This window comes from Haliotis rubra, unplaced genomic scaffold (genome assembly GCF_003918875.1).
Source record: "Haliotis rubra isolate DU_JTF1 unplaced genomic scaffold, ASM391887v1 Scf65, whole genome shotgun sequence".
Lineage (NCBI taxonomy): Eukaryota > Metazoa > Mollusca > Gastropoda > Lepetellida > Haliotidae > Haliotis > Haliotis rubra.
Window position 1 is genome coordinate 1,154,282 of NW_025767357.1, and position 24,551 is coordinate 1,178,832.

Below are 24,551 nucleotides of genomic sequence, written 5' to 3' on the forward strand. Positions count from 1 at the left end.
AAGTCTGAATCTCCTCATCTAAAGTCTGAATCTCCTCATCTAAAGTCTGGATCTCCTCGTCTAGTCTGAATCTCCTCATCTTAAGTCTGAATCTCCTCGTCTAAAGTCTGAATCTCCTCATCTTAAGTCTGAATCTCCTCGTTTAAAGTCTGAATCTCCTCATCTAAAGTCTGAATCTCCTCATCTAAAGTCTGAATCTCCTTGTTTAAAGTCTGAATCTCCTCATCTAAAGTCTGAATCTCCTCGTCTAGTCTGAATCTCCTCATCTAAAGTCTGAATCTCCTTGTCTAAAGTCTGAATCTCCTCATCTAAAGTCTGAATCTCCTTGTCTAAAGTCTGAATCTCCTCATCTAAAGTCTGAATCTCCTCGTCTAAAGTCTGAATCTCCTCATCTAAAGTCTGAATCTCCTCATCTAAAGTCTGAATCTCCCTCGTCTAGTCTGGAATCTCCCTCATCTTAAGTCTGAATCTCCTTGTCTAAAGTCTGAATCTCCTCATCTAAAGTCTGAATCTCCTCGTTTAAAGTCTGAATCTCCTCATCTAAAGTCTGAATCTCCTCATCTAAAGTCTGAATCTCCTCATCTAAAGTCTGAATCTCCTCATCTAAAGTCTGAATCTCCTCATCTAAAGTCTGAATCTCCTTGTCTAAAGTCTGAATCTCCTCATCTAAAGTCTGAATCTCCTCATCTAAAGTCTGAATCTCCTCATCTAAAGTCTGAATCTCCTCATCTAAAGTCTGAATCTCCTCATCTAAAGTCTGAATCTCCTCGTCTAAAGTCTGAATCTCCTCATCTAAAGTCTGAATCTCCTCATCTAAAGTCTGAATCTCCTCATCTAAAGTCTGAATCTCCTCATCTAAAGTCTGAATCTCCTCATCTTAAGTCTGAATCTCCTTGTCTAAAGTCTGAATCTCCTCATCTGAAGTCTGAATCTCCTCGTTTAAAGTCTGAATCTCCTCATCTAAAGTCTGAATCTCCTCATCTAAAGTCTGAATCTCCTTGTCTAAAGTCTGAATCTCCTCGTCTAAAGTCTGAACTCTCCTCATCTAAAGTCTGATTCCCTCATCTAAAAGTCTGAATCTCCTCATCTAAAGTCTGAATCTCCTTGTCTAAAGTCTGACTCTCCTCATCTAAAGTCTGAATCTCCTCATCTAAAGTCTGAATCTCCTCATCTAAAGTCTGAATCTCCTTGTCTAAAGTCTGAATCTCCTCACCTAAAGTCTGATTCCCTCATCTAAAGTCTGAATCCTCGGGTTTTCCAGCCACAAGTCTGAATCTCCTCATCTAAAGTCTGAATCTCCTCATCTAAAGTCTGAACCTCCTCATCTCAAGTCTGAATCTCCTCGTGTTTTCCAGCCACAAGCTGACACACCATGATATAACTGGAATACTGTTCACAGTAGTGTTAATCCCGACACTCTCTCATGCTTTCATAAAATGTCTATGCAGCATAGATTTATTTAAATGTATTATCTGAAGTACATTTAGCATAAGTGTAGTCATAGTCGAATGGCGATTAATTGTTGAAAACACGTGTCCAACTGTGCTCATAGGTTCAGTTAGCAGTTTGATCTCTACAGGGAGACACTTTCTGATGATTAGCATAATCTTCTGAATGGCCGACATATGTAAGCAGGGTCGAAGTGTAGAGGTCAGCATTGAGGAACATGTGTTGACTTTGTGAAGCTTAATCTCTCATGGAGGGAAGACTGGTCTTAGGAGATTACGTTGACGTAAACAATATAGACACATATTAGTAAGTCTTGGGTTACAAAATTGGGGGTCAGTGACTGGACTTAAAATTATAATTTGGTGAGCCTAAAATCAGTCATGGGAACAAACATAAGACTTATTGATGTCCTGTTACCATGGTTATTGACAGAAAGTGTTTACTGTGACACGGTTTTTCAGTCAGATGCTCACAGTTACAAAAAACAACACAAACCGTTACCCAGAATTCTGTTTAAACATCTTCCTGTCAGTTAAAGGGTGTACAGTCACAATCCTTTTACCCTGTGCACTGTTGTAATGATCAGTGTATTTATCGATAGTATATGGCATCATATTCCTGGTGCTATGAAAACAAAATCAGATGCAATTTTGTGTAGTAGTTAGAGCCAGATTTGATATGTATACCTGTGTTTGTTGATTGGTGAAAAGATTTAAACTTTTGAAAATTTTCAGTTGCTCATACTGCTCAGATTGTGGATTATTTTCAAATCCTTCATTACTCAGTGTGAGGGTAAGAAAATGCAAATATTTATTTTCTGTTCAGTCTCATAATTATCATTGGGGTCGTGATATTGCTGGAATATTGCTAAAAGTGGAGTAAAACTAAACTCGCTCACTATTTGGATGTCATATACAAAATTCATTTATCAATAAATTGTTTGTGTCAATATACTGATACCAAATTAGGAATATTGGTAGTACATTTATTATTCAGTAACTGAAATGCTAACGTGTTGTTAATATTAGTGTGGTTCAATTAGGACAATAAGAAGGCAGGAAATATATTAAGTTCTAGACATTTAATGGATCATCCTGGTTGATATTTACCATCAAGTTGATTGGTTGAATTGGAAGTATTTATCCACACGTATACATAATGTATTATTTCAATATCAATCAGTATGTTGATATATCACGATATTTTGATTCAAAATGTCAATAATAAACTTTCAAATATTCTTACGTACAAATAATCTGACTTGAATTTATATATGAATAGTGATCAAAATAGATTGTAACAAAACATTAATGACAAATGAATACATGTTAAGAAATAATTATTTAATTGACATGAACACATTTGCCTCATTTTCCAGATGCTACACTTTATATGATGTCAACGTAGTTGCCATGGCAACAGCATCACAAGACAGCATCCCCCGCCACCTGCTGACTCCCCCGGGGCTTGTTCTGAAGGACTCAGGGGTAGGGGATGGCACAAAAGGTAAGGCGAAATCAACAGAGGGTTTTACCTCGACTCACAAACATGGGGGTTTGGGTAATTTCTACAACGAATCACTGATCATATGGACTGGTGGATGAAATATTGTGCGTCCGTCTGTAAGCAGTGATATTTTTTTCTCTCAACATTTGTGCATATTGGATGCACATTTGCGCTTCATGTAAAACTTTGCAACATGAACTAATGGTCAGAGGGTGAAGCTTGCTAATTAAAATCATTACTTTGAAGGTGTTTCACCAGTTGATAGATAGATAATCTTATCACCTGTCGTTTCTAACCTGCTCTGACTGGCTCTGTGGTCGAGTTGCAAGAGTCTACCTGAAGAGGTGAAGGTCACTGGTTTGATCCTTTGTCGGTAGATGTTATAAGATGATACTTATTGTTAGCCTAAGTAGTGCTTGACATTAAGGGCATAAAAAAAAGACTGTTCGTCATTATACTGTGTGTAAGTGGGGATCCATGTTAAACTGTTGCTTGGCATCTCAGTGTGTTGGCAATGTGAAACCAACATTCTTGCACGACATTGTGTGATACTCAATTTTGATTGCCTGAGAGCTCATGAAAACCGTACTTAAGTGGCAGTTTAAGGACTGCTAATTAAAGTGACCCATTGACTTGTTGACACTTTTGTTTGCAGGGATTTACATGTAGTCCTGTATTTGAGGGTTCCTGAGACTCGTACTCTTAATTTTCAGGGGTCCTGGACAACAAAATGGGAGTCCCAGACTCTTAAATATTATTATTAATACTGTTATTGTATTGTGTATCATGATCATCACATTGTTACAGTAATTAAATTGCAAATAATACCATAACCCAGCTAGTAGCAAACTCAGTGATAACTTATTGTCATTTGATTGGAATTTTTCTGTGTCCCTGTGGATGCGCTTATACATTGTGTTGCATCCATTGTCCATTTTTATGAGTATAGGACGCAGGAATTCGCATCCTGTAAATCCCTGTTTTGTAAACAAACATGTCTGACATCGGTCATTAAACGCGTTCGGTTTTTAAACTACATTTAGCAGTCTTAAATCAGCGATAAAGGACAGCAAAATTGAAAACAGAGTAGCTTTATCTTCTAATTAAACTGGATGAGTACAAGCAGCCCCACGTGCAAGTATCAGGTTGTTGTATACATGCATTATTCTTGAATTAGACACATTTTTAGATGATGTATTTATCATTTACTGAACATGGTAATGTACCTTGATGGCAAGGACTGTATTTCATTGTATCAGTCACTGGTTTGTCTGGTTCAGATTCGAACATTTACAGGTCGCTGTGAATTGGCTGGAATATGCTGACAGTGGCAATAAACTACGTTCACATGGCAAACTCACACATTTAGACCAATAACCTGAAGATGACCAGGGCCCAGTTTCACAAAGCTCTCATAAGCCTAAGATCTCATAACTTTTCTCGTAGGTTTCGTACCTCCTATACTGTTACATTGACTTACGACAGTCGTAGCGCTACGATAGCTTTGTGAAACGGGCCCTGGCATCTCAAGTCACATGATGGCTTGCCCGAAAGAAACATACTCAACTTTTGCTGAGGATAATCACGTTTGTCTATTTCGCAGATAAACCTGCTATGTTTTGAAGTTTGATGTAGTCCCAGTGTGGACGAGATACTTTCATGTTAATACGGAACCAAGTGCTTTCTACCTAGATATACACATGGCTTGTAATGAGAATCAGTTTTACACAGCTATACACGAATGTGCTTATATTCTTGTTGGTTTCACTAGAGTGTCACTGTTGTTTTCTTATAACTGAAATGATTGTCATTGTACCCACATAGCAGGGTGCCATTGTACAAAGCATATTTATCTTAGCTTAAGGTGATCATGAAACTCCTATACTTTAACATAGATTCATGACTGGTCTTAGTGCTAAGGTGATTGTAACTCCCATACCTTAACATAGACTCACTAGAGTGACAGTCTTATCGCTAAGGTGATTGTAACTCCCATACCTTAACATAGACTCACGACAGTCTTAGCGCTAAGGTGATTGTAACTCCCATACCTTAACATAGACTCACGACAGTCTTAGCGCTAAGGTGATCGTAACTCCCATACCTTAACATAGACTCACGACAGTCTTAGCTAAGGTGATCATAACTACCTTAACATAGACCATACTAAGGTGATTAACTCCCATACCTTAACATAGACTCACGACAGTCTTAGCGCTAAGGTGATCGTAACTCCCATACCTTAACATAGACTCACGACAGGTTGTTAAGGTTGTTTTGTACAACAGGGCCCTGGTCACTAATACTCTGTAATGGATATGTTTTAACTGTAATTTTAACTGCTTTTCCACTGGGATCAAGTACAATTTGTGGGTGTTGTCAGAATTAATTTAGATGTATGAAAACAGGTTTGAGACCGATCTGGTTAGAGATAGATATTCTTGTCCTGGGAATATGTATGGATCCCATTCAACTGCAGCTGTAAAATCAGGTATTTTGTCATTTGTAATTAAAGCTATGAGCCCAAATAATTGTTTTACAAAACAATTTGCTGTGTATATTTGGGGTATACAGTCCCTTCTTTGAACACTCTGAATTGTTAACATTTTATTTATGCGGGTTCTGTATATGTATATTTGGATAAAATCCCAAGCCTTCCTTTCTGCTGTAATATAAAAGGGTTGGTCATATTGCTTCTGAATTTTGAGGCAGTCACAGAGAAAATGTTCACATCCCATTCAGCCTCTCACACTCAAACTTTCACCCTTCAGGTGTGTTTTGCCTGAACCGTGTCCTGGAGGGACAGATGTACGGCCCCTATGCAGGGGAGGTAATCCTGGAGGGATGTGACAACAAGGTGGATTATCGCTATGCATGGGAGGTAGGTCTCATCTGATCCAATGCTGAAAATATGGAAATGTTTTGTAGTTTTGCTTGTATTACTGTCTGAACTTTTACTAAATGTTATGATAAAAACTGTTTCTGATGCAAGCTGCGTGCAAATTTGTGAATGGGGAACTAGTGCCCATGTCATCTATGGCACTGCCTTTCACTGTACAGAGAAGCATCTATGGGCTCATTTGGAATCCCATTATGCTCAATTATTATGTATCTTTGTCGGGGCTGTGGGGTAGCCTAGTGGTTAAAGTGTTGGCTCGTCACGCAAGACCAAGGTTCGAATCCCCACATGGGTACAATGTGTGAAGCCCATTTCTGGTGTCCCCTGCTGTGATGTTGCTGGAATATTGCTAAAAGCGGCGTAAAACCAAACTCAGTCAGTCAGTCTTTGTTTGTCTGTACATGGATTTCACCAAAGTGATAGACATATGATACCTTCATGTTCCCTCCAACATAAAGCTGGCAAGGAGGGGGTGAGGTAGCCTAGTGGTTAAAGCGTTGGCTCGTCATGCCGAAGACCAGGGTTCGATTCCCTCCATGGGTACAATGTGTGTAGCCCATTTCTTGTGCTCTTTGCTGTGACATTGTTGAAAAATCGCTAAACATTCTCACTCACCATTTGCACTACAACTTTTACCATGGTGTACGACATCTCCAGTTATATATTTATGGACAAGTGAAAATCTATCTTATTTTCATCGTGATAATGAAGATCAAGTTTGTAAGAGCAAATGTTGGAAGGATATACTACACTTGTTATTATATTAACTATGATGTCAGTATCACTGATGATTCTAATGTGAAGAAAATATGAAAATGTATTTATGCTTCTGATGTCAGGTTTACGACTCAAGCACAAATGAGCTGATGCATATCATTAACGCCACTAAGCCGGAGACAGGAAACTGGATGAGATATGTCAACTGTGCACGCTACTTTGAAGAGCAGAATATTGTGTCTGTACAGATCGGCAGTGAAATATTCTACAAGGCTATCAGGGTAAGATGTTATTCTTCTGGTGTTCGGAAAATGTCTGCAACTTGCTTCACTTCGACTTTGTTCCGAGATTTAGCGGACACATTAGTAGGGATCACCATTTACTGAGGCATTAAACCTCACACAATCACTCATACTGTCGTACTTAGGGCAGAAAGGGAACAGTTTTCATTTAAAATACAGTTAAGACATTTGCAGGTGGGAATGCTACATTAGAATCCAGAATACTGTCTTTCTCTAATAGAATTTGGCAGCGATGTCAACTGAAATGTTTCCTCTCTGTGAAAGCTTGTGCGAGCACTGACACTCCACCAGGATGTATTTTATGAATTGTTAAAAATACTTCCACTTCATTGACAATGCTGTGTTAAGTCATGTCATTCCACTTGAACCATGTAGTCCAGGAGTCTAGAATGCCATGATTCTATTTGCAAAGTTGTCTCCCTTGGCTTTGCCAGGATCTGCTCATTGTGGCTTAGTTCCAAAGTGACCCCAATAATGAGCTGTTTTATTTTACCATATTTGTGATTTTAACTTAAAATGATTAAGACTGTGTTTCTTTGTGCTATACACACCAGTCGAGTTGACATGATCTGAACAGCTCAAATTTAAGCATTGAAGGCAAGAGATCCAAACTTAAACCGTCATGTTAAATGTTAAAGACTTAATGTCTGCATTTCAGTACTATTGTAGAAAACATCAAATACCCCAGGATCCACTTAATTTTGAACACTGTTACGGTTGAACTGTTTGAATGGGCACCTAACCAATTTCTCACTCACTCACTCACTCTGTGTTCCAGGACATCCCAGCCGGGGAGGAACTCCTGACATGGTTCTCACTCAGCTACCAGATGCAGAAGAAGAAAAAGAAGAAGAGGAAGAGTGTTGATGCTGTAGAGGAGAAGGAGACAGGTTAGTGACCTTGAATTTCTGAAACCAAGGGCAAAGATTTACCTGGGTGTATCTATTTGCAGTCCAAGCAACTCTCATTTATAACATTGGACTGTTAAAGGTGTGAACGCAGTGGTCTGAGGCAGGCACATTGCATGCTTCTATTTATTTCCAAGAAGTTTACTTAAAACCATTTGGATTTGGATTTTAAGTTTTTCTGCAAGATTGAAGAAAATCAGCCCATGATACACTGAACTTTGAGCAAACTGATTACCAAAATATCAGTTAAATATGGAATCCAGTCAACAATATTAATACTGTTTGAATCAATCAGTCAAACATTTTTGCATTCCCCTCAAAATTTTCATTTTGGGCTTTATCCATTCAAAATGTGAATTGGCTGCAAGAGGTGTAGCATGTGGTTAAAGCATTCACTTGTCATGCCTAAGATTCCCCACGTGGGTAAAATGTGTGAAGCCCATTTCTGGTGTCTCCTGCCGTGATATTGCTCGAATATTGCTAAAAGCAGTGTAAAACTAAACTAATCACTGACTTTAAGGGAGAGTTGTTCTTCCTACAGATCCAAAACTACAAACTCTGCCTAGGGTTTCAGATACAAATGTTTTGAGTTGTTACTTCAAGTTATTACTCCCATTGGGTGGTAATAGCAATAGCATTCATTGGATGTTCAGTACATTTTCCTTGGATACATTCTGTCTCATTTATTTTAATAATTCTGTTTCATGTGATGCCTAATTTGTGTTGTGTTCTCATGATGCCCCTAGTTCGTAACGTGTTGCATGAACTTACAACAGTGATGTATGTGCTAATCTAAATTAGTGATATGTAACGCTCTATTTATATTTACAACAGTAGACTAGAGTTCTTGTTTGTGTGATGCCTGCATTCTATGAGTAACTCAAGTTCAGAAGAGATATTTAGGTATGCAAGTTGAAAAAGCTATGTAAAGTTATTACACACTGTTTCTGATACTTTGGGTATTTTGAAATATGGCATGTGTAATTAAGGACATAGCTGATAAGTCTTTGGGAATCATGATTTATTTTGTGTATTTTACCAAGTTTAGTACCTTATCCAAATTTTTACCTGACTTTTACGAATGAGGTTGTTAGAAATCAGACATTTCACCATCACCTAAAAAATTGGCCATACCTAAACTGAAAAATATGTCTTCAACAAGTCCCAAGGTCAAAGATCAGAATAAGGTCAAGACTGATGGTACATTGTGTAGTCGTGCGGTGCTTTCAGCAGTGCATCCATCTGGCCAGATGTAGGTTTTGAAAGTCCAACATAATATTTAGTGGAATATTAAGGACTCAGGTCTTGAACTAAAGTCATTTATACAATGTCAAGTATTGTTGTGTTATTATTGGGAGTAGAGACAGACATTGTATTCATAATTATTACACGGAATGGAGATATTATACGCATCGTAATACAGCTTGGTTCTACTGTAGTCAGTGCTTACACTATCATGGCCGTGCATTACTGGCAATGGTGAATACTTTCTGACATTCTTGTTGGCTACAATTAAAGCTCTGTATCACAATAAACATGTGATTCCACCTAGATTTATTTGGGAGGTCAAGCAAGTTTGATCATTTGATCCTGTCTTCTTCCAGTCACGGCACCAATTAAAAGGAAGAAGAAGTCTTCCTCTGTGTCTGAATCAACCCCTGGAGATGACATGGGGACGCCATTGTTGTACGAGATCATGACAGCTGACACAATGCTGAAGAAAGCAAAGGACACTTCTGCAGTTGTAGAGGAGAAGAAGAAACTGCCCAAGTTGAGCAAGTCAAAGTCCACAGGAAGTATTGATGTGAATATGCTCAAGGGTAATCTCAAGAAACCGACAACCCCTACTAAAAAAACACAGACAGCAAGCAGTACGCCAATTAAGGATCTTATTATTGTGCCGTCTGCTGCTGTTTCTCCAGGAATCAATTCCAGGAAAATAACACCAAAGAAAGCATTGAAGGTTAAAGACCTTATTGCCATGCAGGATGCTAAAAATGGTGTCTCAAAATCAGACATTTCACCATCACCTAAAAATTGGCCATACCTAAACTGAAAAATATGTCTTCAACAAGTCCCAAGGTCAAAGCTCAGAATAAGGTCAAGACTGATGGTCCACCTGATCTTGCAATGGCTGGAATGGTTCTTCATAGTGAACATGAATCAGGCAAGATATTCCAATTTGAGATCAGACCTGAACATCACGCAGAAAATAAACTAGGGAAGAAGATGTTTTCTTGTGATATATGTCACGCCCCCTATAACCACGCGTTCAGTTTAAAACGACATTTCCTCCGTAGTCATATCAATGCAAAGTACCTACCCCTCAGTGATATCACAAACTGCCTCATTAATGTTGTGCTACAAGAATCTTCAGTCAGAAACTGTAAAGGAAATGCCAAGTGGTTTTCTAAAGACACAAATAAGCAACAGAAAAGTTCCGATGTTGAGAAGGACCAAGTTGCCTCTGCAGCTGAAACCGAGGATGGTAAGCAGAAAACAACAATGCCGGGTGTTTACAGATGCTACTTGTGTTCAGAACTGTATGATGACCTGGATGAGCTGAAGAAACACACCCAAAACCATCCATCCCAGGAGAAGATGGCCAAGAAATTATCATGTGACAAGTGCAACATGACGTTCAGCGGCAAGAACAACCTCGCACGACATCAGGAGACGCATCTTGGTTAGTTTTTTCTTCGTACACGTAGGTTGTAATAGGTTCCCAGCATCCTTTGCTGGTGGTGAGTAGCTACCAAATTGATTGGGGACTTGGTTTATAGCATATCTTCATACACTATTTACGTGGATCATTGATCACTGGATTGTCTGGCCCTGACTTGATGATTTAACAGTTTGCAGACATATAGCTGGAATATTGCTCAGAGTAGCAATGAGCAACAAACAATACCTCTGAAAATGTATCAGGTATAGGATGGTGTTTGTAAAACTAACCAGTGAATTAACAGGAAACTGTCATTTAGAAAGAATATTACTGAAAGAAACAGACCACATGCATGATTGGAACATACACTGACAAATCAACTCGACCTGACACGTCATGCAACATTGTTTGTTCGGCATTCTAGAAGCTGGTGAGCCAAAATAAAGCATGCAACTTTATGGATGACAACTTCTTGTTCATTGCATAGAGCGATGTTTGATGTAGGTTCTTAGACCGTTATCAAGCTAAAACATCCATCTGTAAAATGAACAAGATTTTGAAGAACATGAAGAAGAACATAAAGTTGTATGCTTCAATTTTGACATGCAACATATAAATGTGTAACGGTTTCGTTGTTGAACGTTATATACTTCCTTAAGCAGGTGATAATGGTAATTAATTTCCTTTGTTTTACTGTATTTTTCATCGGTTGAAACTGTCACCATGTGAGTATTAGTACGTCTCGGTTTTGCCGTTTAATCAGTTGCATGCAGAATGTATTTTTATGGTGAACTTGTTACCTCAGCTGAAGAATTCTATTTGTGCTTCTCAAATTAATGTTTAGTACACTTTTCGATATTGTTGCTTGTTTGTTGTTTAAGTCCACTTACAACAGTATTCCAGCTATATGGCAGGTTTGGTAAATAAAGTCAAGGGCACACAATGTAGTGATTAATGTCATAAGCATTGGTCTACGCAGGTAGGATATGATGCCATGAATCAGTTAGGTCAGGAATCCTAAACCATGCGTTCCGATTGGTTGCTTTTTACAATACGCATGGTTTGCTGAAGCAGAATTGGTAAAAGAACAAATATGCCCCACTTTATATAGCTGTATAGCTGTAACACTGTGTCCTCGGTCTCTTTGTATTGCATGAAATCAAGAAATAGATGTACTGGTACACTATGCTGGGCAATGGTATCGGGTTTGTAAATTCATATGCCTTTTTTTCCCTTCAAAACAGAAACCAAACAAGTGTGTTGTATGGTGTGTGGAAAAGGCTTCAACAAGGAGTCCAACATGAAGAAACATCTTCAGTTTCATCTAAACAAGAATTTTGCTTGTGGAATCTGCTCTGAAAAATTCTCAACAGTCGCAGAACTCAGGAAGCATGTCCGCATGGAGCATTCAGGTTCAGAATCCAAAATGGCGGTTCAGGTGAAGCAGATGGAGTCTGGACGAGATAAACCTGTCAGGATGGAACCTTCAGAGATGGCTAAGAAGCCAGTGAAGGTCAATATAGTCAAGAAGAAGAAGATCAAGAAAAAGTTGGTTGCAGCAGCATTAGCTTCATCCAACTCGGGAAGCACCAAGATTGGTGGATCGGAGCAGAGCAAGGACTCTACCACCATGGGTAAGTGGTTTTAATATAGAGTCCCTTTACTCAGTACTTTCTGCTTTGAGATATCAGATTTTATTTTTTTTCAAAGAAAAATATGTAAAAATATCATTATACTGTAATGAGGGAAGTAGATCTTAACACATGTTATATTTGGGATTTCACTTTCTCAGTAAAGTACCTGTGATGATCTGGGTTGGAATTGATCTTCAGAAGCCCATGCTTGTCGTAAAAGACGACTTACAGGATCAGGTGGTCAGGTTTGCTGACCTGGTTGACACATGTCATTGTATCCCAATTGCGTAGATTAATGCTCATGCTGTTGATCATATAGCTTGAAATATTGCGGATTCTGACCAAAAAAACTGAACTCATTCACTTTCTCAGTACAGTACAAATTCTGGTACTTTTGTTGGGTTGAGTTCCATCCAGGATTCGAACCCAGAGCCTCAGAGTTAGGCACCTAATCGCCAGCACACAAAGTCAGCCATCTAACCCTCTCAGCTACCACTGCTTCCACGGAATAGTTTGTACCGTATTTCCCAGGGTGTAGTGCATATAGAAAAACGTGTATCTACGCAGGGAATGGCAAGGACTTGTTAGTCAGATATCTTCCTTTTGAGTTCATTGTCTTGTATTCTGGTTAAGTAGTCATCAAACCTAATTAGAATAGATACCTATGTAATATACCAATTATGACACATTTAAAACTGATATGATGCATTTAGTTGTTTTAGGTATTGCTGAGAATCTTTTCAAAATGTAAGACCCGTGAAGATCCGGGGTAGAATCGGTCTTCAGCAACCCATGCTTGCCATAAAAGGCGACTATGCTTGTCGTAAGAGGCGACTAAAGGGATCGGGTAGTCAGGCTCGCTGACTTGGTTGACACATGTCATCGGTTCCCAATTGCACAGATCGAAGCTCATGCTGTTGATCACTGGATTGTCTGGTCCAGACTTGATTATTTACAGACCGCCGCCATATAGCTGGAATATTGCTGAGTGTGGCATAAAACTAAACTCACTCACTCACTCATTCAAATGTAAACAAATATTCATGTAGAGTCAAATATCTTTGTTACATCTTTTGTTTGAATTAATAAATTTCAATCAGAAATGGCAAACTGTCATCTAAGTACTGTATTATATTAATTGCTATTCCATCTTTATCCTCAGATCCTAACAAGCCAGTTCCTTGTCCAACCTGCAACAAACGCTTCTCCTCCGAGGCAAGTATGAAGAAACATGCTCAGTTCCATGGCAACCGCTAGATTCAGCTGCCGGTACTGCAAGGAGAAATTCCCACATCCGTTTGGCCTCCGAAAACATTTGTGGTCCATCCACACGGCCCAGATGAAGCAGAATCTTAACAGAACACCTGGTGTCATCCGCAAGGTGCCAAACTTTCACCATAAAAAGAATGAGACATACGATGAGAAGTTCCCGGAGAAGGCTGGAACTGAGAAGGCAGACGTAGAGAAAATGGCGTCTGACATCAAGGAGGAAGGCAAACCAGTGAAGCAGCTGGCAGCAGTGACTGAGAGCCAGAAAGCTTCTGGTGAGAACTTACGTCAGCTAAATATATACATTGATTGTTTGTTGTTTAACGCTACACTCAGCAGTATTCCAGCTATATGGTGATGGTCTGTAAATAATCGAGTCTGGATCCGACCATCCATCGATCAGTAACATGAGCAGCAATCTACGTAATTGGGATACGATGACGTGTGTCATGAAAGTCACCGGGCCTGACCAGCATTAGTCACCTCTTGTGTCAAGCATGGGTTGCTGAGGACCATGTTCTAACCCAGATCTTCACTTGTAAAATATACATATACAATAGTTTAGAAAACAATACTAGTTATAGACAAATTCAGTTCAATTGTGGAGCTGGAGAAAGGAAGGTGATTAATTTCTTTGAGAGACATTTCTTTTGTTTGAGTTGGAATACTGTGATCATGATCAGAGGCCCAGATAAGCTGCGTATCCGGGTAAAATACACATAGAAAATTGCCAATTACGCATTGAAAAATAATTGTTGCGTACCAATTACGCATTTAAAATGTTGGATACGCAAAAAGTTTAAAACAAATGCGTATGGAATATATTTATAAAAATCGCTTGCATAATGAAGAAGACATCGATTGCTATCAAGTTGTACTGTTAGTATAGGATGAGTGATTTTTTCTGAAATCATTTCCATTATATTCAACTTGGTTTTGATTAGGTATGACATAAGGCAGAACATACCTGCTTAGTAAACTTACTCAATGACATAATACTTAGGTGAGTAATATGACTGAAATACGCACATATTTGAAAGCAGTGGGTAACGGAAAATGAAATACCCACTCAACATTCATAATACCCACTCCAAAAAAATACAGTGGGTACAGTACCCACATGAGCTAAATCTTATCTGGAGCTCTGCATGATGATAAGATATGCGGATGAACAAGCTTCTTTGTGACCATGCTTGATTACAATTTATGAACCTTTACCCAAACATCACAAACCTATTTCAGAAGTTGTTCGTCCATATCCATCTTATCCATACTTTGGGTGGGATTCATTTGCTGTGTATCATTTAAAACTCCAATACAATCCCAAATGATATGGACCAGTAATTAATCTTGCAAAAGATTTGAAAAACAGGATATTTGGCATGCAAGGTTGTCTTGCATTTCCATTGATGTAATGCATTACTAATGTTCACTGAATGTAATAATCCTGAAGGATACCGTTCCAAGGCGACAAAAGTTAGTTGCCTGAGCATCCAAAGAGAGAGGTTGTTTTGTAGTAGTGGTCCGATTAATTGAAATAATCAAAGATTGGTCGCAATGACTAAGCGACCAAGCAATCGATCATGTTTTCTCATAATCGAACACAAACAATTTTGGAACACTTGTTTGCATTAACAATATTTTTCACAAGGTTTGTTTTGTCTGTTACATTTCATAAGCACTACTAGCTCGTTCCAAGTCATGATTGAATTTATCTTAAAGAGTCCAGGTAATTTATGTTCCTAACATATCAGTCATCCTGTAAAAATGTGAAATTTGCAAATGCATTGTGTGCAATTTGCCAAAAAACCCTGAAAGAACTACATGTTTTTTTCTTTGTTTTGTGCATTAACAAACATAACCAGGAGAATTTGATAAATGACGCTAACCAATTATTTTCGATGATTGATCGGTTGTAATGAAGCAATCATCAGTTATGAGATTTTAACCAATTCCAAACACTATTGTTTTGATCCTATTTGTGACAATATCATCATCATCATCATCATCATCATCTTCTAATTACCACATGTATTTGACAGCGTAAAATTCCACAGTGTCACTGGGGCGGTGGGGTACCTTGATGGTTAAAGCATCTGTTCGTCACGCTGAAGACCCAGGTTCAATTCCCCACATGGGTACTATGTGTGAAACCCATTTCCGATGTCCCTCACTGTGATATGGCTGAAATATTGCTAAAAGCAGCATAAAATCATAGTCACTGCCACTGCTTCCTTTTCATATATGTAATTTCCACCCTCAACTCAACCCCCCTGAATCCAACCACTTTATAAGTTAACGAAAAATTACAAATGCCCCCATCTGAATTTGGATAAGGAACCTTCCACCTTTTCCTTGTGGTGTTATCTTAGGTTAATCTATTCAGACATCAAATGACATCACAAAAACACACACTGCCAATACCGAAGTATTTGAGTCCTAAATTTAGTATATACAGGTTATGGTTTATAGTATATATGGTATATAAGTATTTAGTATATATGGTATATAAGTATTCAGTATGTATGGTATACACTCGAGCAACGTTGTGTCAAACTCTGATAACTCAATATATCGGTTGTCTCGATTTAACATCTCGGTCCCGGCAAAATCCTTCAGAATTTATCATTCAAGCTCTTTTAATTCGATACGGATGTCTCGATATTTCGGATATCTCGATATAATTTCATTGTTCCAACACGCAAAATTACCCTTTTAACTCGATATTTGCAAAGAAACTTGATATTCACCTACCTTTCATGGGCAAGTATCCCTCTGAACTGAGGTTGTTTCCACACGTTTACACACACGACACGGCATGAATCAAAGGGATGCGGTAGTGTAAACTAATTAGGGCTAATTGAGTTGAAGGTGTCACTTGTTTGTTATTTAATTAGGGTTAATTAAGAAGGAATTAATTAGGAAGTACTCACTGTTACGACTAAAACATACTGAGAAGTGTTTTGTTTTCTTTCATAGTGATATGTGATGATATGCCCTGGTCGGATGTCTCGAAGTTCGGATAACTCGATAAATTTTCTTGGTCCCATGAATATCTAGACAACGTTGCTCGACTGTATATGTATGTAGTATATATGGTATATACATATATAGTATATGTGGTATATATAAGTATATGATATGGAAGTATTGTTATTATCATATTGTTTGTCTTTTTATGACTAATGTTAGCTGTTGTTCCTTTCCAGCTGAGAAGCCCTATTCCTGCAGAGTGTGTGGTAAGGCTTTCCCTAGTGAAGCGAACATGAAGATGCATCTCCAGTATCACTTTGGGAGGACCTTCTCCTGCCGCTTCTGCTTCAAGAAGTTCCCACATCCGGCCAGTCTCCGCAAACACCTCAACGCCGAGCATCCAGAGGGTATGGTGAATGGAGTGCTCATCAAGAGCAAGCCAGACATCATCATCGGACCCGACGGGAAGAGATTAAAGAGGAAGAGAAAGAAGAAGATCAAGTCGGAACTGGAGTTGATGCTCAGAAATGAGAACGCTGAGGTAAAAGTGGAAAAGGTTGAGGTTAAGCAGGAGCCAGATGTTGACAATGAAAGTACACATAGTCAGGAATTTGAGTCAGCACGTCTTGAAAAGATTTCTCAAGAAGCTGAGGAGGAAGATCCGTGGGAAGAAGAGATTCAAATCACTAAGGAGTTGAAGAAGAAAGCCAGATTGCATTTTGCCTGCATTCTTTGCAAGAAAAAGTTTAATAGTTATGTGAACATGTGCCGACACAAGAGACTAGCTCACAGGGTTAAGAAATATGGCATGCCCACCGTGACACGCCAGAGGATAGCTGCAAGGCTTCAGGACTGTGTTGTGGTCAATGATTATATTCCTATAACCCCGGCAGAGTTCTATGCAAACATAGCTGACAACATTGCAACCAATTTGGACAACTATATTGATGGTAAACAAGAGGCTTTGACCCATTATGAGAAGCATGTGAGAATACCAGATTACCAATCAGTATACACTGTTGCCTCTGAGGAACAACCTCAAATAGACTGGTCGAAATACAACTTCCCCAAATCGTACACACCATGGCAGGGCATTGTGGGATATGACATCGAGGAGGATCTCCTTAGTGTGTATGATAAGATTGGTTTCCGAGATGAACGTGCAGCTAGAAGACTGCGAAGAAGTAGAAGTAGTAGCGATGCATCATTTGAGAACAAGGAAACTGGAGATGAGAACAGCAATCTTAGTATGCCAGACCGAAAGTCTGTGGAACAAGAAGAGAACATCTCTTTTGAGGATGGGGGTTTGAACAACATCGGAAGTTCACAAGTAAAGTCAGAGTCTCAGATTCGTGATAATCCTGATTTTAAATCAGAACTTAAGACTGAAAAAGATGATATGATTTCTTCTGATTCCAGGACGGACAAGGACTGTCATTTTGTTCCACTGATAAGTGGGAACCAATGTGGAAATTCAGTCCTTGAAGTGAAGCCTAATGTTGAAAAGTGGAGGGAATTGATTCCTCAATTTGGGTCAGTGCGTGGAAAGGATGCAAATTTAGTTCCTGAATCAGAGCCTAAACCAGAATATGATAGTGATTTATTACCCAAATCTCAGTCAAGAACTGAAAAGGATGATTCTGGATGTGACCAAAAGACTTTGCATGGGAAAGAATCACACAATGAAGGTGAAGACGCCCAAACAGTCACTGCTCAACAGAAATGTGAATCTCATGCTGAGCAAGACATTAGCAGATTTGAAAACCAAAATGATTTTTCACAAAACACACTGAAAATCAATACACAAATTGAGTCTCATATTGATACAGTGCTGCTGAAAGATGCTGTATCGGATGACCATAGCTGTGTTGTTGAACAGCCTGGAACAGAAAGGAGAACTTATAATGCAACAGGGAATATAAAAGATTATCACACTGACATATGTTTAAATGGTGAAGTTATGCCTTATCACATTGCTGAAGAAATTGACTATGATATTGAAGAATGTATGAATGAGATGATTGAACAGTGTGTGAATTCTCAGCAGAAAGTCACCGATTCTGTTCAAAGTTCTGGTATAGTGGTTCTTCAGGATAAGGTTTCGCTGAAAGAGACACCTGAGATGGATATAGAAACAATGAAAACAGAAGCTTCATGTGCTATTACTGTGCCCAAAGCAACAGATGATGGTGAAGTGTTAGAGAGAGACAATGCATTATCAACCACAAGGCCTTGTGTAGAACCTGGGAATGAAAACATCCATTGTTCCATTTCCACAAATTCCAGTGTCAAGGACGATCTTATTAAGAAGAGCCTTGTGGAAGAATGTGTGCCAGATCAGCAGGACTGTATCACTGAATCAAAAACTACTTCTTCAGAAATCAGTAGTCCTGGGGCGTATTCCCCAGTTGTTACTGACTGCAATAAGGAAGGTGCTGACAAAGGTGGATGTGATTCTGTGGGTAAAAACTCTAAACAGGATCTTTCAATTCAGGTTGGTGAATCAAGAGGAGATTCTTTACTTCATGTTCATAGATCCATAGATTGTCCTGCAGATGTTGAGGAACTGGTAAAAGATTCTTCCACTGGTGTTGAGGTATTGTTAAGTGATACTTCCACTGGTGTTGAGGAATTGGTGAAAGATTCTTCCACTGGTGTTGAGGAATTGGTGAAAGATTCTTCCACTGGTGTTGAGGAATTGGTGAAAGATTCTTCCACTGGTGTTGAGGAATTGGTGAAAGATTCTTCCACTGGTGTTGAGGAATTGGTGAAAGATTCTTCCACTGGTGTTGAGGAATTGGTGAAAGATTCTTCCACTGGTGTTGAGGAATTGGTGAAAGATTCTTGTGTTCTCAAAACAGGAGAAGATTCTTCTATAACTGTTGATGCTTCAGTTGTGGAATCTGGAAAAGAACCAATTGACTCTTCTGTTCTGCCTGACAAAACTAAAAGTGATTCCGCCAGTTCCTTACCTTGTGAATCAAAAGAGAATGTGACAAAGAACATCAGTATTCCATTTAACCCTGCCACTACAGAAACAGTGCCTATTAAGTCTGTCCCACCAACAGACGCAACCCATGTGATACAGAGTAACAGAACTGTGTCTGAACCTTCAACTCAGGATATTTTACATTCAAACCTTCCAATGGACATGCACAACAAGTCACAACCCTGTCTCTGTGATTCTCTTGTTCATGAGAAAAAATCTTGCCCTGTGTTTGAGTGTGCCGAGCCTGTTCCAGGTAGTGCTAAACCGTGTAATGTGAGTTGTGGTATAACTGACAGTGTTGGTCAAGAAAATGCATCAGAATGTGATCCTGATGGAGGACTGAGTGACTGCAAGAAAATGACACAGGAAGTTGAGGATGTCCTCAATGAAGGAAAGAAATATTTGTGTGCCACTGAGGAACACACTGTGCCTCTGGAAGCATATGATGAAACAAAAACTAGCTCTCATAAGGAGAACCTTGAAGGCCCCAGCGATTTATCTGTGACACATGATGCCTCAACCTGTGAAGAAGAACCACAAGCAGAGGCAGGTGATTGTGTTCGTAAAACTGATGCCAATGTTCTACAAAGTTATAGTGATAGCCATGCAGAATTCAGTGCCAGAATTGGCCTCGTCAAGGTTCAGCAGAGTGACAGGGCAGTGTCTGGTTCATCGTCTGTTGCCAGTGTTGTTGGTGAACCAGATTTAAAGTTGTGGATCAAAAATGTTATCATCAGTGATATCATCCAGAAAGTTTTCTCCTATTCTGCTACTGTCACTTCAAACGACAGAACAGTCATTAAGGAGGAACTGTGTGAGAGTGATTCTGCGAAAATGCTGCAAGAGAGTGTCTGCTTAGAATCAGAGGCCAGTTTTGATGAGACTCAAAGAATTATAAAGACTGAACCAGAGGAATCGGCCATAGTGGATAGAGATATTGAAGATGCTGTTGAGTCCATCCTGTGTGAGGTCGCCTCAAATAACATCACATCTGATTCTAGTCCATTGTTGGAGGGGAACAACAACAAGATTACTTCATGTATGGAGAGTATTAAGATAGAGATACCCCCTGTGTTATTACCCTACTACGAAGACTATGAAGACGATCAGGAAGAAGATAGTACACAAAATGCATCCCAGATTCTCTCCGATATCATCAACCAAATTTGTCCTGTTTCAAAGGAAACTGACTTTACTGAAGATGAAGTGAAATTTTCAATCAGTGGTCCAAGAGATCACCCTGGCTTCAATAACTGTGTCATGACCACTTATAATGACCACCTGAAATCACCGACCAGTATTTTCAGACATCTTCAGCTGATAAGATGGAATAAAGAAAGCCTGGATGGCTTGACAGTTAGCAATTTGGATGATGATAACAAAGAAGAAGAGATACCTCCTCAGGGGAAAGTAATCCGATGCAAGCCTAATCTCCAGCTCAGCCCAGTACCCAGTTCTTCCTTCAACACTATATCTTTTGGTAGCCATGGTCAAGTGAATTACATTTGCGGAGTTTGTAAAAAGCATTTCTTGATGACTGATGCTCTGTTGAGGCACCACTTCAAGAAGCATCCTTCTATAGATTTCAGCTACATTGAGATAGAGAATGGCAATGACATTGATCTGTTGTTTTACACATGGCCGTGCAATTTTGGACTTCTTGCATCTTCCCAACCATTTTCTGAAGATTGTCGCAATCTGGATATGTTTACGTGTACCAGATGTGGTTCTACTTTTAAGCATATACACAGACTCCACGTCCATATCATTAACTGTGATCCCAAAAATTATGAAACACTTGCTTCAAAGAGAAGAAAGTACAGACGAAAAATAAGAAAGCAGATGCTAGAAGCAATGAAGTCCAAAATAGATGAAGATGGGGCAAAACCAACTCCAGTGGTTGTTGAGCCCCCAAGGAGACCAGGTAGACCAAGGGGAATACTAGGTCGCAAGAAGAGACTTGATGGTATAATTGATAGCCCGAAGAATAGGAAGAGAAGGAACTATGAACTTCTGTATAACCCTCACAATCATGTCCGCAGAAGAGAGATGACAGATGTTCTGGAAAAGCACCAGTGTCGTGGATGTGAAAACACTTTCAAGACCCTGTCGTTGCTTGAGAGGCATGCCAAGAAGTGTTCAGGGAGAGACAAACTTCAAAGTTTGAAACCAGTTCAGAGCTCTTTGCTTGAGGACATGGCCCAGAAACCAAGACATACCTGTAGATACTGTTCAAAACACTTTACATATCTCAAGAGTCTTGCTAATCATTATAGAGCATTCTGTTCAGTGAGGAAGTCTCGTCAGCAGAAAGGTCTTCTTGGGGCCGAGGATTTTCAAGATGAAGAAGACCTCCTGAAGTTGATAAAGAAACTTGAAATGGCCAAATTGGAGAGTAAGGAAACAGACGTTGATGAGAATGATGGAAGAAGGAAGAGAGGAGGCTGGCCAAGGGGGATGAAGAGAAAGAACAGACGCAAGAGACACTGCTGGACTTACGTAAAGAAGAGGAAGCCTGACGAGAAGGATGAGGTAGAGGGGGAACTGGTTGATCCAATGTTGTGGAATCCTGAAGTGGACTGGATGGATGAGCTGCTTCCTGCTGGCCATGGTGAAGAAGACGATTCTGAGGAGGAGGAAGAAGGTGAAACTCATGAAGCTGTTCCAGAGAAAGAAATTTGAAAGAGGAAAATGTGAAAGAAGAGAAAAATGAGAAGGATGCATCTGGCAAAGTAGATGATGTTGACACAAAGAAAGACATTTCTACAAGTGCTAAACCTGAGAGTCCAAGGAAGTTAAAGAAGAAGGCAAGCAGTACAATTAAAGAAGAGGCAACAGATGAAGTTGAAGAGACAAAGATACTACTTGAAGTCACAAGTCCGAGAAAGAACCCCAAACGATCTATCAGTGAACCTGCCCATTCTGAACCTGAAACAACACAGACTTCTCCACCAAAAAAAGAAACAGAAGATGTTGGAAATATTAGTGAATCTGAAGATATTGGAAAAGTTGAAGAACCTGAAACATCTGGTAATGTTCAGGACTCGGTGGCAGCTATAAATGTTCAGAAATCATCAGGACCTGCACAAGGAGAAGAAAACATTTTAAGTCCTGTCAAATCTGAAGGTGAAATGCCAACCACAAGTGATGGATCAGGAACTCCTGGGTCAAGTCCAGAGAAGAAAAAGAGAAAGTATGTGAGAAAAATTCCCCTTGAAGAGGTTCTGCTAAAGAAGAAGAAAAACAGAATGATTAAATTGGGCCTGATAGGTGATGGTGGTACTGCCTCTAATAAGACTGAATCATCCTTGACTGGTAATGCTTTAGGTTCTCCCACAAAGAAGAAGAAAGGTCAGGTTGCAAAGTCGGAACCAGTGAAAATTGCTCCAGTAATGAGTGACTTGAAGCTAGCTCAAGTCAGTGACATAGTAATGAAGCCTGCATTGGCAATCAAAACAGCATCACCTGTGAATATGACCAAGAATAAGGATGTTCTTGATGGTGGTACAGTAACTTTGATAACCGTGTTTCCGCAAAGCAAACCTTCAATCATTAACACACCAATAATACAGATTGTTAATGATAAACCAATAAACATTTCACCAAAGAAGACAAAGCAGGATTCTCCTCCTCAGAAAACAGTGAAACAATCTCTGAAAAAGGACAGCAATGCTAGTGCAGCAGAGTCGCCTACAGCCAAGGTTAAGACACCAAGAAAAAGTTCTGTTCAAAAGTCTCCATGCAAGGCAAAGACAAAGAGCCCCAAAACTGATGCTAGTTTGAGTGATCATGCAGAAACTGATTCTGTGGAAAAAGCTACAAGGAAAACACCAAAGAAGAATAAAAGGGGCACCGCAATGGAAAATTCATGTGCAGACACTGGGAATGTTCCTACTGAAGTAAAGACTCAAAACAAAACATCTTCAAAGAAAACAGAAATAAGTAGTACATGTACTGACAGCAATACTGAGAGTACCAATACTTCAAAAGGAAAGACAACTCCTAAAAAGACTCCTGTAAAGGTCAAGGTCACTCCAAAGAAAGGACAACCTGAGTCTGGATGTTCCAAAAAGGGTGCCCCAGAGACTTGTAATATCAAGAAAACACCAACAAAGTGCAAAAAGGCAGATAAAATTGGGTCGGTAAAGCAAAATGAACAGGTTTCAGAGACTGACAAAACTTCACCCTCTGGTAAAAGTCAGCCCAAGAAGCGGAGATCAGGTCTGAACTCATCCTTGCTGTGTGAAGAAGATACAGATTTTCTGTTGGAGTCTGATGATTCTGAAGAGGTACTTTCAAGGAAAAGGCCTAAGCCGAGGTTGAAGTGTGTCATTGAGAAACCACCAGTGAATAAGGTTGCCGAGTTCGGTTCTGAATCCGACATTAGTCGGTAACAAAGCAGCTCAAGTGTTTTTCATTACCCAAGTGTTTCGAGTTATTATTCAGAGTATGGTTTTGATATTATAATAATATCTAAATCCATGGAGATTATTTGATTTAATTAAAGGTGGCATATTACACAGTCTGCTGGTGATCCATCAGCGTTAAAACATCCAAGTTTCAGAATTTGGAATATTTGATGTTGGGAAGAAAGATTTCTAATGTTCTGCTTTTCTGAAAAAAAAGTAATGGCTGGTGATTGATGTCATTTTTGCAATCTCATATGCTGGTTTAACATTGAAGAGGAACACTTTTTTCTGGATAGACAGCTTCCTTATTGCTATAGATAATGGTGTTAGGATCTACACCAAAATGTCACATCTTTTGCAATAGAGATGCTGTCTATCCATAAAAAGTATTCCTCTTCATCATACCAGCTTCTACATGCCACTTTAGGAAGTGGTTTAACATTGGCAAGGGTGGGTTCAAGTACTTGTTGAAGACACTGAAGATGGGAACCAATTGGAACTTCTCTTACTCATTTAGGCTGAAGAGCCCAGTAGTGGCTTCTCTAAAAGGGCTGTTATATTTCTGATCTAGTCGTTTAATACTTTTAACAATTTTGACTTTTCCCCATTACAAAGTCAACTGGAATCCTTACGATTTTTGCTGAATACCTGGGCCTAGATTTTCGAAGCTCTCTTAGCGCTAAGATAGTCGTAAGTTAATGTTAATGTATGGTACTTATGACTATCTTAGAGCTAAGAGAGCTTCAAAAATCTAGGCCCTGATTGTGATTGTGTGGAAAGATATGGTCTGTTTGTTTAAATCCAAAGTTAATATATGAAAACATTATTTTG

The 24,551-nt window shown here is 39.2% G+C and overlaps 2 protein-coding genes across 2 annotated transcripts in view; both read left to right on the forward strand.

The window, feature by feature from the left end:
* Positions 1–22,003, forward strand: part of LOC124257117 — a 58,318-nt gene extending 36,315 nt beyond the window's left edge. Inside the window, 10 exon segments of the mRNA XM_046691107.1 lie at positions 2,828–2,955; positions 5,727–5,836; positions 6,694–6,852; positions 7,652–7,763; positions 9,386–9,828; positions 9,864–10,467; positions 11,691–12,080; positions 13,243–13,341; positions 13,343–13,624; positions 16,559–22,003. Coding sequence (XP_046547063.1) covers positions 2,862–2,955; positions 5,727–5,836; positions 6,694–6,852; positions 7,652–7,763; positions 9,386–9,828; positions 9,864–10,467; positions 11,691–12,080; positions 13,243–13,341; positions 13,343–13,624; positions 16,559–21,993 — 7,728 coding nt within the window. The 5' untranslated portion in view covers positions 2,828–2,861 and the 3' untranslated portion in view covers positions 21,994–22,003.
* A 17-nt stretch (positions 22,004–22,020) lies between these two features.
* LOC124257118 (muscle M-line assembly protein unc-89-like) lies at positions 22,021–23,705 on the forward strand. The gene is made up of 2 exons (XM_046691108.1): positions 22,021–22,043; positions 22,082–23,705. Exons 1-2 carry the CDS (start codon positions 22,021–22,023, stop codon positions 23,703–23,705), a joined length of 1,647 nt encoding a protein of 548 aa, XP_046547064.1.
* The last annotated feature ends 846 nt before the right edge of the window (positions 23,706–24,551 follow it).

What these genes read in the sequence shown, in the direction of transcription:
- LOC124257118 (XM_046691108.1), top strand. Translation starts at nt 22,021, where the DNA reads ATGAGAAGGATGCATCTGGCAAA. An exon ending in AGAAGGATGCATCTGGCAAA is followed by an intron (nt 22,044 to 22,081) that starts GTAGATGATGTT and finishes CATTTCTACAAG; the next exon opens with TGCTAAACCTGAGAGTCCAA.